This window comes from Phoca vitulina, unplaced genomic scaffold (assembly GCF_004348235.1).
Source record: "Phoca vitulina isolate PV1807 unplaced genomic scaffold, GSC_HSeal_1.0 scaffold20, whole genome shotgun sequence".
Lineage (NCBI taxonomy): Eukaryota > Metazoa > Chordata > Mammalia > Carnivora > Phocidae > Phoca > Phoca vitulina.
The window spans coordinates 31,422,335-31,435,080 of NW_022589723.1; the positions used below are offsets into that span (position 1 = coordinate 31,422,335).

Here is a 12,746-nt window from a genome sequence, read left to right on the forward strand (position 1 = left end):
AGCACCACTCAAAACAAAACAAAACAAAACAAAAAAACCCTTGGCCTCCATGGAAGATAGCACTAAAAACATCAAACTTAACACTCACTCTCAAACAAAAGAGTACGATTTTGACCTGTAAGACAAAAAGTAGTAAAGTAAAATAAAAGTTAGTTATACATTAGTTTACTATTGCTATTTAAAGCAAGCAGAGATTACTCTTACACAGACGAAGTCAGCATTCTATGATAGCACTTACTGTGGGCATTCCAGAGGATGTATAAGGGCTGTCCCGGATCCTGATGTAATTTCATATTGTCCCATAACATTTGTATTAAAACATATTTACTATCCTCAGACATACAGTGGCGAGGAATCTGTGTTGAAGAACAAACAGATATTCATTAATGATCCTTACCTGATAAGGTTTTGTAAATATAAAGATCCTTATATGTGTGTGAGAGAGAAAAGAGAACAGAAAATCACTGGTTTGTATGCATTTTATCTCGACTGAAGGAAGATGGGCTGAATTGAAAAGCTAATGATCTCTGAAGTAGATTTTTTTTTTTAAGATTTTATTTATTTATTTGAGAAAGAGAGAGAGAGAGAGAGCGCGCACAAGCAGGATGAGTGGCAGAGGGAGAGGGAGAAGCAGACTCCCTGCGGAGCAGGGAGCCTTGATGCGGGGCTCGATCCCAGGACCCTGGGATCATGACCCAAGCTGAAGGCAGATGCTTAACTGACTGAGCCACCCAGGTATCCCTCTGAAGTAGCAGATTTAACCAAATACTTAGATCAGTAAGAAAGGGTACCACAAAAGGCTAACCTTAACCAGCTTATGACTGAGGGTCCCCAGAAAAATGAATCCAGGAGCCTCATTCTACATCAGTCCAAGACCCTACCCTAGATAAGTCACTGAGTTAACCTCTTGGTCATTCATTTGTCATGTGCTGAAAATCCAAACCACATGCACAATCATAGACATGAGTACAAGTAGGCAGAAAAAGTTCCTGAACTTAGAGATGTTGCGATTTAGTGGTGGTGATGCATATGAAGAAATAAAACACTTTTATATAACAATGGATCAAAAATACAAGTAAACACATAGTTGTTTACTAGTCAAGCAAAAACTCAGAGTAAAGGACTGAAGAGAATGGTAGTACATGCCTGAACTAGGAATTACAAACATCCTCCTAAACATGTGTAAGGCTTGTTTTTGAAGGAGGTTTGAGACATGAGTGGGGCCAAATCACAAACTCTTCTGATAAGAGTCATTGACAGTTTCTTCTTGAGGTTATAACAAAAACACAGCCCATTTTGTATCAATTTTATAAGAAGGCTACAAAACATGATTTTGTCTTACTGCTAGGCTGTAAGAAGAAAAACTATCTGTAAATGCAATGAAAACAATTTTATTGATCTAATGATTCAGATGGTTATTTAAAAAACTTCGCATAAAAATTACTTTTTTGTCATTGAGAATATGCAAATATTATAATAGTGACGGTAGCATTGCCTTTTAGTTAATTTTTATTTTCATACCTTTGAATACTTGTTACAATGCTCAGAAGAAAGAATCAATCCAGGTAAGTTACTGGGTAAGTCAAGACGTCTAAAATACCATACAAGGTTCCAAAACACGATTGGATGATGGTCCACGAAGTCTGCCACTGTTATTGCATGGTCACCTTCATTTTCCAGTAAGCTTTCAAGCTCCTTCCATACCACTAAAGGACTAAGATATGGAACAGTGATAGGATCTGGACTAGGGAGGTGCCACTCTAATCCTAAAGAATCCTGTTGAATAAATAAAAAAGCATAAATGGAAAATACAAGATTGATGATACTAAATCAATTTAAAAAATTCCTATCAATGATTTCCATATAAGTAGGAAATACTAGAATTGTATCATGGGACTAGAAACTCTTCTTGATATAAAATTGAAGCTAATAAGGCTACATAGGACAAGGGGAACAAAATCATATGTAAATCATCAATGTCCAAATTTAAAAAAACACCAAAATACATACGGTAGCTCCTTGTAAAGTAGTTGGCAGGCTGCCTGTAGGAATGAGCTTCTGGCCTCCAGTGTCTTCCTTATCCAAGGGGCCGTAAGTACTAACACTCCTGGCCATTGGAAATATTGGACATTTTGACACAGCCGTTTTTGATCTATCAGCAGGGATCTGAATACTTCGGGCATACGTATTTTCCAGCAGTTTAGATTTGCTTGGGCATTGAAAAAAGAAAAAAAGCGTATCATTGTCTAGATTTACTTTATTTCATCCGGAACAACCAGATCTTTAGAATCAGAGCTGGATACACAGCAAAGTAAATCAAATAAAGATGTTAGTCAGAAGTCGGCTGGGGAATAGGATATATTTTTAAGTAGTCTAATCATGTTAAATTTCCTTTTTATCCAGTGAACTTTGAATATTCAAAAGTCATTCATTTATTAAAACATTTAGTGGACAACTGTTACGCATCAGGAAGCCCAGTAGGCCCAGAGGATACAAAGCAGAAAAAATAGGCGCCTATGCCTTCAGGAGTCACAAGCTAGGGGGACCCGGTCAGAGAAAGAGCTCCACTAATCCTACGAGCACATAGGTTTGCGGCTGTGCTGCCCAGGCACGCAGGATCAAACAGGTCACGCCAGCCGGTACCCCACAGGCATTTTTTTCCTGCACATGCCGTTAACAATATGACTTCACCTGCCCTGTTATGTGTATGATGTACCTGGCACTTCTCCAAAATGGAGTCAATTTCTGCATTTGTTTTAAGTGTAAATTCACTTATATTAGGCTTACTGTAAAGTCTTCCTTTGATTTTATAGTTCCTCTATCAGTTCTAAATGTTTTCTCAGGTTATTAAATATTCTAAAGCAGAAGTAAGTTAGGACTGATTTAATTCCTAAAGAGACAGGGATAAGAGAAAGATGTTCACTGTAAACAGGTGTTCTACAGAATTTTTACTTTTTTTTTTTTTTTTAAAGTAGGCTCCACGCTCAACATGAGGGGCTCGAACTAATGACCCTGAGATCAAGGGTCGCATGCTCTACCCACTGAGCCAGTCCAGGTGTTCCAGGTGTTAGTTTTACTTTTAAAACACTAGTAAACATTATCATATAAGAATTCTACAGCTTAAACTCTGGGGATTCATAAAGCATAAAATATAACTGTTTAAACATTTAGGTTATTAGAGAATTTTAAAACTTTTAATTAGGGGAAAGAATTTAAGATTATGAATCTATTATACATGGAAATTTGAGAGAGAGAGCACGCACACGTGCGAGCAAGGCAGAGGGAAAGGGAGAAAGAGAATTTCAAGCAGACTCCATGGCCCAGCGCAGAGCCCGACATGGGGCTCGACCCCATGATCCTGAGATCATGACTTCAGTTGAAATCAAGAATTGGATGCTTAACTGACTGAGCCACCCAGGCGCCCCTAGAAATTTTAAATGGTCAGCTGATTTTTCTGTCATTTTCAGAAACATGTGTAATACATGTTAAAATATAGTTCCACATAATTATAATTACCTATTGAGATCAAAATTCCCTTGAACAGAGATAACAGATGTGTCAAGACCAGAGGCTGATGTTGAGATACAAGACTGCCTTGTCTGAGTTGAAATGGAGGATGGAAAATGCATATTTTCTGTAGATGGGCTTGACTTCAGAAAGTATCTGCAATGTGAATTAAAGGAACTTTTTGAGAAAAGAGATATTCTAGGAAATATGATCCTTAAACATGAAGGAAAAAGAAAGCACAAATCATTACCTTCCAGGCCGTCTTAAATCTCTTATTTCAATATTCAGAAAGGGCAAGAAAAGATTGCCACAAAATGGGCATGTAGTATTGAGATTTGAATCATCTGCTGTCCAGCCAGCCATGATTTCCTCATCATGGACGAGACAATCACATGTTCTACACCGAGAACAACTTGAGATAAGAACCTATGGGAAAAAACAGCACTTTATAAAGTGAGCCTGTTGGAGATATTATGAATTAAAAACCACTTCAATCCATAAATCTATTAGAAAACTAAAAGTCAGAAGGATTCAGACGTTACAAACAAACAAAAAATAGATTACATTCAGCTAAATCGATTTCAAAATTTTTCCCTGAAAGGGAACCTTGCATTTAAGAAAGGAAACCTTACCATTAAAATTACTACAGAACCTGCCATGGTTTTATCAGTGAAAAAGTAAACCCAAGCATTAATTTGCTAATACCCAAAATAGGTATTCATAATTACATATTATGGGTCTGTGTGCTACTCATAGTGTGGTCACCAGACAAGTGTGGGTCCACAAACTCTTCGATTTGTGATAAGTAAAGAAATTGAGAAGAGGACTTAGAAACCTTTAAAGCAATTGGTCATTGCTGCAATATCTAAGTTTGTAATCAATACACATTTTCACAAGAGCATCAGCCAGGACAGACTGGAAATTAAAAACCCCAACAAAACCCTGGTCTGTCACTAAAGACAGTTTAAGAAGTGTTGCTGTAGATGAATGTAAATGCTGTCACTACATGAATAAAATATAGAAATTCCTGAAACCATGAGAAACTTCATCAATTGTAATATCTGTGCTCATCATTTATTTTCCAGCTACAAGCAAATCTATTTTCCAAATTTATACAAACTGGCCTGAAAAAGCAACAACACTCACAGATGTATTTGGAAGCAATTTTTATACAAAAGTTTGGGAAAACTTTTAAAGTGTAAAAGCATAACTCTTGCATTGTGAAAAAAAGAGACACACAGCAACATCTCCAGCAGATACCCACGTCAAACTGATACAAAAAATGAAAAACATGATGGGCAAAGGGGACACAAATGCCAAAACAGCTCCATGTCCCCTCATCCTAAAAGTGTGCTTGCATAGCAGAATTGGTTTTTAAGAGGTTCAAATGTGAAATAAAAGTTCAAAAAGAACATAGAGATAATCAGGGAAACTAGAAATACTGAAAATGGAAATGCTTTTGTATGTTGATAAATCCCGGAGGAGGCGTGGGACTTTCCTAAACAGAGATGAAGTAGTATGACTTCGGTATTCTGAAATACTGGCTATTTTACGTTTATTCAGCTGCAATATACATTCTGAAATTTTCAGAAGTTACATATTTAACTTTTTATTACTCTACCCCTGACCATGAATACGTAAGGAACATAAGTTCTAGAAGTAGTGTAAGTAGTACAGGAAGACGCTCTTCAGATTAAAACTGTACCTCCATTGCATAGTTCTGGAAGATATTTGTATTACTTGTGTTGCAGGAAGATGCCACTTCTGATTTCCCAGGTAAGGCAAACTTTGACAGGGATCCTGTTCATTATTAAAAAACAAAGAGCAAAACCATTACAATTAATGAGAAAGGATATGAAAATCTTTTACCTCCATAAATTCTGATAAAATGTCCAACTGTTTTATTCAAAATAGCAAAGGTAATTTAAGAAAAAACCAAAAAAGGCACACATTTTTGTTTTGAGTACAAACTTAAGGAAGTGTGCTCTGATTCTACAGCTTCCCACATGCTAGGGGTGGGAAGCCCTAGCTTCATTACTCACGAAGTACTTTGTGGGTACGGGCTACTCACTTACGAAGTACTTTGTGGGTATGGGCTCATCACTCACTTATGACGTACTTTGTGGGTACAGGCTACAAGGCATTCCAGTTATTTTAATTACTAATTTGCTGTTTCTCTTTTTCCATGTTTAAAATACAAGAATGTGTTTAGTTCTAAGGTCTAAAACATATAAAATAGCTAATTTTATTTCCAATCATAAAAAGATTTACTGGCAATTCTCCGTCTTCTCAGGATCTTTTAAGATCTGGTACAGTAATCTTGTTCTTAAACATGAGGAGAGAATTTCCAAATATATTCTTAAGAGTTATGGATATTAGTAGGTATTAAAACAACAACAAAAACAACAAAAAGGAAGGGGAGTTCTGTGGTCAAATCAATTGTTGACAATGGCTACATCTTGTTAATAAAACTAGAGGTAATCTACCTTTCTTTTTCTTTTTTCTCAGTAGTTACTAAATGTTACGAATAAACACATATTTTTATAAAGTAAGGGTAAAAAAATAAGTAATGGGATAAACTACCAGTTCACAAGAAATAGAGAAGACAGGAAAAAACATGTTAAACACCAAAAGGCAGAAGAAAAGTTATTAAATTTCCTTATTACTTGCAGCCCATTGACAAGTCCTTGAGGTGGGCAGAGTGACATTCCTTTAGGGACTCAACTGCTTGGATGGTGACACTTTGCTAAGGGCAAAAGGTAATCCTAACCTGACCCCCCCCGCACCCCCCCCCCCACCATTCCTGTAAGTCTACTTTAACATATAAAAATTCCTTTGGAAACTTCCTTTATCTCTACCTGCCCCCCACCCCATACATGTTGGCAATTATCCCCCAAGTATACATCTGAAGGGTCTCACTGAGTAAGGGAGAGGCGGGGTTAGGTAGGGAGAGATAGGTAGGGGGCTCACAGAAATCCCAGAAATGCTGAGGCATAACAAAACCAGAGATAAGAGAACAAACCAGACCACCCTGCCCTGGGCGTCAGAGGTGGGGTCTTTAATGGCAGTCACATTGTGACCAACAAAGAATAAGGAGACCCTAAAGAAGAAGTAAGCCATTAAAGATGTTATCACCAGCCCTTACTCAAACCAAGATGTCACAAGAATGTTAAGGCCACAAGCTCCCTGGTCAGTTCTAAATAAAAGACTGTCAGTGGAGGCCCATGGTGGCAACCCTGGTGGGACCCCTCTCACTCCTGAGAGCTTTTGTTGTATCCTTGCTTAATAAAACTTTTTATCACTTTACTCACTCTCCTTTGTCCACAAGATTCATTCTTCAACTCTGTGAGAAAAGAACCTCTCTCTCTTCACAATCACAGGGATGCAATCAGCATAATCCAGACTAATGGCCTGATTGCTTCAGTAAATAAATGACAATGGTAAAAAAAGATAGCTCTAGAACTACCACCACAGGTCCTAGGCCCGTTTCACAGATGGGTTGAGAGGGACAGAGAGGGCTGAAGCCTCCATCAACCTGTAAGCTGCTTACAGCTGGTGGTAATTGCAGTACTTTCCCTGGACGGTTTCCCACAACCCTCTGTAATCCATCTCTGCTAAAGCTAGTTCAGAACTGCTTTCTTGTACCTTCTATCAGGCTTGACTAATGAAATCATTTATGTGGGCAGCCTCCCTTTTACATCTAATTAATCTAGAGCACAGAATATTCACTTTAATAAATATGAATCAGGTTGTGAGGTTTATTTCTTAGCATAACAAATTGCTCTTGTATGTTAAAAAAAGGGGGGGGCGAGCTAATCACCTGATTTCTTCATGAATGGATGACAAGGGGGAGAAAAAGAGAGGGAACAAAGAGGAAGTTAACAGACATATCAGCCAAATGCAACAAGGGGACCTTATCCGGATCCAACTTGAACAAACCACCTATAAAAGGAGCTTTATGAGATAACTGTGAAAATTTAAACTAAATATTTGATATAAAGTATTATATCGATCAAAACATTAAAAAATGTAATAGCATTACAATTATGTTTTCAAAAAATGAATGCTTCACAAAAGATACATAGTGTACGTGTTCCAAACAGACCATGCTAACACAGTGTTAGAAGAGAATGTTTAGGGCGCCTGGGTGGCTCAGTTGGTTAAGTGACTGCCTTCGGCTCAGGTCATGATCCTGGAGTCCCAGGATCGAGTCCCGCATCAGGCTCCTTGCTCAGCAGGGAGTCTGCTTCTCCCTCTGACCCTCCCCCCTCTCATGCTCTCTCTCTATCTCATTCTCTCTCAAAATAAATAAATAAAATCTTTAAAAAAAAAAAAAAAAAGAAGAGAATGTTTATCTGTGAAGGGGGCAGTGACCACATGTGTGCATGAGAGAGGTTCTGGATATTGTTAACGTTCTGTGTTTTGATCTAAGTGCTGGTTACTCATGTGTCCTCAATTTCTGAAATGTATTTACATACATAAAAGTGTACAGATTACATGCATAACATTAATAAAATTAAAAATGTTTATCAAATACATAATTAAAAAAATGTTTAAAAAATTTTTTTGAAAAGAAAAACCACTGGCCTAAAATGGCATCACGTAGGCTGAGTTCCCAACAGGGGCTTAACACCTAATCTAATTGCAGTTTCAACTGCCTCAGAGTGTAGTCTTAACCAATCAGTCAGGAATTTTCTGACCAATGCCTGGGAGTTTGCAACATGGGCCCTCTCCATCTCGCAAAGGAAGATGAAGTAATCTGCATGATACATCCCCTGCACTTCCCCCTAAGGGAAAGTGACTTTGCCTGGACTATCTTTCTCTTTTGCTATTAACTCTCTTGCCTCACCCTTCTTCTATAAAAACCTTCCATTTTGTACAGTTCTTGGAGCTCCCCTCTACTTGCTAGATGGGATGCTGCCTGATTCATGAATTGTTTAGTAAAGCCAGTTAGATCTTCAGATTTACTTGGTTGAATTCCATTTTTTTAACAATATAAAACATTAAAGTCCTTATATTTTAGAGCTACATATGGAAGTATTGATGAATAAAATTATATGCTGTCTGGTATTTACTTTAAAATAATCCAGTGGGCAAGGAAAAAATAGTGGGACTACAGGAGGGGGAAAGATAAAACAAGATTGGCCATTTTTTGATAACTATTGCAATTGGGTAAAGGGTAAATGGGTGTCCATTGGGCTATTCTTTCTACTTCTGTGTACATTTGAAAGTCCCTACAATAAAAGCTTTTTAAAAGATCAGAAGTGCACATCAAAAAGTATTATAATGCCCTTGCTTCCCTTGCCTTACTTATCAAACTCAACACCCAAAGAACAAATAATACAATCAAGAAATGGGCAGAAGACATGAACAGACATTTCTCCAAAGAAGACATCCAAATGGCCAACAGACACATGAAAAAGTGCTCAACATAGCTTGGCATCAGGGAAATCCAAATCAAAACCTCAATGAGATAACTACCCCACACCAGTCAGAATGGCTAAAATTAACAAGTCAGGAAACAATAGATGTTGGTGAGGATGTGGAGAAAGGGGAACCCTCCTACACTGTTGGTGGGAATGCAAGCTGGTGCAGCCACTCTGGAAAACAGTATGGAGATTCCTCAAAAAGTTGAAAATAGAGCTACCCTATGATCCAGCAATTGCACTACTGGGTATTTACCCCAAAGATACAAATGTAGTGATCCGAAGGGCTACGGGCACCCCAATGTTTATAGCAGCAATGTCCACAGTAGCAAAACTATGGAAAGAGCCAAGAGGTCCATCAACAGATGAATGGATAAAGAAGATGTGGTGTACATATACAATGGAATATTATGCAGCCATCAAAAAACCCGAAATCTTGCCATTTGCAATGATGTGGATGGAACTGGAGGGTATTATGCTAAGCAAAATAAGTCAGAGAAGGACATGTATCATATGATCTCACTGATATGAGGAATTCTTAATCTCAGGAAACAAACTGAGGGTTGCTGGAGTGGTGGGGGGTGGGAGGGATCGGGTAGCTGGGTGATGGATATTGGGGAGGGTATGTGCTAAGGTGAGCGCTGTGAATTGTGTAAGACTGCTGAATCACAGACCTGTACCTCTGAAACAAATAATACATTATGTGTTTAAAAAAAAAAAAAAAAGAAGAAGATAGTAGGAAGGGAAAAATGAAGGGGGGGACATTGGAGGGGGAGACGAACCATGAGAGACTATGGACTCTGAGAAACAAACTGAGGGTTCTAGAGGGGAGGGGGGTGGAGGGAGGGGCTAACCTGGTGATGGGTATTAAAGAGGGCAGGAATTGAATGGAGCACTGGGTGTTATATGCAATGAATCATGGAACACTACATCAAAAACTAAGATGTAATGTATGGTGATTAACACAACATAATAAAATAAAATTTAAAAAAAGTATTATAATGCATCCATTCCTCACACCATATCCTAGGATAAATTTCAAATGGATTAAATATCTAAATCGGGGGTCAAATCCACTTGTGTATGGCCACAAGCTAAGAATGGTTTTTACATTTTAAAGTGTTAGAAAAAGAAAACGATAAAAAAGAATATGTGACAGAGAGGTGTGTGGCCCACAAAACCTAAAATATTTAAGATACGGTCCTTTACAGAGAATTTTACAGAAAATGTTAAAAAGAAAATCAAAGAAGTGTCAGAAGAAAACACTGGTGAACCTAGGGAAGGGAACATCTTTCCTAATACCTCCAAATCCAGAAGCAGTAGGGACGCACTAATAAATTTGATGACATAAAATTAAGAACTTCTGTGTGGGGGAAAAAAAAAACCCATGTACAAAAACTTGACAAAATTGGAGAAAGTAGCTGGCAATTACCTAAGAGACAATGTGTGTGTATATATATATTTGCATATATTTATATATAAAAAGAGCTAATAAACCTTAAAAAAAAAAAGGACCAACAAGTAAAATGTAGGCAAAGGACAGTCCATAGAAAAAGAAATACAAATAGTCCTTAAACATATAAACAGTTACTCAATTTACAAGAGGAATATAAATAAAAACTAAACTGAAATACAGTCCTCATTGATCAGGTGGCAAAAACCCTAAAGTCTGCAGAAATATTTTGTTGACAAGGCTGTGGGGAAATAGGTATTCTTATATACTGCCAGTGGTAATTCTAACTAGTACATCCCCGAGGAAGGCAACTTGGCAATATCACTTCAAGGAAGAATTTGTATCTTCCAAAGAAACCCTGGCAAAAATATAATGACATATATGCATCATAACATTATTTATAATAGTCAAAGACTAGACACTTAATGCCCATCAATAGGGAAGTGATTAAAATAAACTCTGATACATCCACAGATGATTAACTATGCAACCGTAAAAATGAGTAAGGGACAATGCAATGTGATGATATGGAATGATCTTTCGGATATATTGTTAAGTGAAAAACACAAGGAGCGGGAAAGTACGTTACTTTCTGAGTTAGAAGACAAGGAGGTAGTAAGAACACTCACTCACATATCCCTATATTTTTAAAGAAACAACAACGGAAGGATAAACCAAAATAAAAATGGTTACCTCTAGGCACAGGGAGAAAACAAGATGAAGGGGTGGGGATGGAAGGCAGACCTCTCTAAAAGTGCCTTGGTTCTTACTGTTTTGACTTTGGAGCCATGAGAATCTTTTACAAAATTAAAACAAAGGAAAAAAAGTAAAGGTACCACATACAACTGCAGTATGACCGAACTGGACAAACCTTCTAAGGAGGCAGAACTTTCCAGACTTGTTCTGCTGAAATCAATTCCCTTAGTTCCTGAAGTGGCACTGCTCTCTTGGGAGGAAGTGGCTCCTTCCAACTCATGGCAAACATCTTCATCTGTTAAAGAGGTAGATTCAGAATCCTGGGCTCCCACTGAAGAAAGACTGGTACGATCAGAACTTTGATCCTAAGGACATAATTATAAGCTTAATTTCCTTCATATTTAAATTTAATTATTTAAAATGTCACTCCTAAGGCAGAGGAAATGCTTAATCACCCAGATGATCAGTTAATCAACATTATAACATCTACAGAAAGAAAACAACCAATTTTACATGGGCTACTAATTTGGACAAACATGGGTGGGAAATCATTTAGATAGCATTTTTAGTTGGATCAAAGTAGAGATACCTGTTGGTAAGATACCCTTGCTGACTTTGAAGCTTCATTTACTGTTCATTTTCCTCTCTGTGAATCCCAGCCCAGGATGATACCATTAGAACTGCATTTTATTCTTTTAAAATTTCATGTATGTTTACATTTTATTATTTTCCATAATAATCTAGGTTTCAAAGACATGTATTTCCAGTTTTCATTTTTGAGAACACCAAAGTGTAAGTTAAATGTTTTTCTGGTTATACCAACAATACAGTAAAAAAATCTGGTCAATATGAATTTTTGTATAAAGAAAAAAAAATTTAAGGGCGCTGGGTGGCTCAGTCGGTTAAGCGTCTGCCTTCGGCTCAGGTCATGATCCCAGAGTCCTGGGATCGAGTCCCGCATCGGGCTCCCTGTTCGGTGGGAAGCCTGCTTCTCCTTCTCCCTCTCCCACTTCCCCCTGCTTGTGTTCCCTCTCACTGTGTCTCTCTCTGTCAAATAAATCAATAAAATCTTTAAAAAAAAAAAAAGAAAAAAAAATTTAAGTATCTATAATTCTACTGCCCAGATAATACAACTTATTTTTTTCTAGTCATGTTGTGTGTGTGTGTTATTTTTAGGATTATTTGGATATTTGTACTGGCTTTTCTGCTATACCTCATTGTATTTTTAAAAGTGGGTGCTCTAGGAATCATACACACCCGGTCATTTACAGTCTACTTAAAGTTAGTATTGTACCTCTTGGTATGTAATAACATAACTATAATGAGTATTGGCAGAATGGATCTCTTTATCACTGTAAAATATGTACATATATTGAATGTTCCATAAGATAATGTCATAATTTTTGTTTTGGGCAATTATTTAAGAGGTCAGAAAGCAGTCTTTTATATTAACTATTTACCATGTTTTCTGTTTAAAGAAAAAAAAAATTCTGTTCTTCCTTCATTCCTGCAGGTCCAGTTTTCTTTGTGGTATTATTTTTCTTCAGCCTGAAGAACTTCCTTTAGCATATCTCATATAACAGGTCTGCTTGCCAGGATTCTCTTCTTTTATCTGAAAATGCTTTCATTGCACCTTTTCCCCTGAAGAATATTTTCACTGGATA

The 12,746-nt window shown here is 37.3% G+C and overlaps 1 protein-coding gene across 8 annotated transcripts in view; it reads right to left on the reverse strand.

The window, feature by feature from the left end:
- Window positions 1-12,746, reverse strand: part of DENND4A (DENN domain containing 4A) — a 132,288-nt gene that overhangs the window by 9,932 nt on the left and 109,610 nt on the right. For 5 of the 8 annotated variants that reach the window (XM_032417419.1, XM_032417418.1, XM_032417416.1 and 2 more), the window contains 8 exons: window positions 11,258-11,447; window positions 5,213-5,307; window positions 3,758-3,933; window positions 3,517-3,663; window positions 2,011-2,209; window positions 1,522-1,776; window positions 239-356; window positions 89-115 (listed from right to left, as the gene is read on the reverse strand). In XM_032417419.1, the coding sequence (XP_032273310.1) occupies window positions 89-115; window positions 239-356; window positions 1,522-1,776; window positions 2,011-2,209; window positions 3,517-3,663; window positions 3,758-3,933; window positions 5,213-5,307; window positions 11,258-11,447 (1,207 nt within the window). The remainder of the gene's footprint in view (window positions 1-88; window positions 116-238; window positions 357-1,521; window positions 1,777-2,010; window positions 2,210-3,516; window positions 3,664-3,757; window positions 3,934-5,212; window positions 5,308-11,257; window positions 11,448-12,746) is intronic. The other 3 variants (XM_032417417.1, XM_032417415.1, XM_032417414.1) reach the window with 1 other exon arrangement.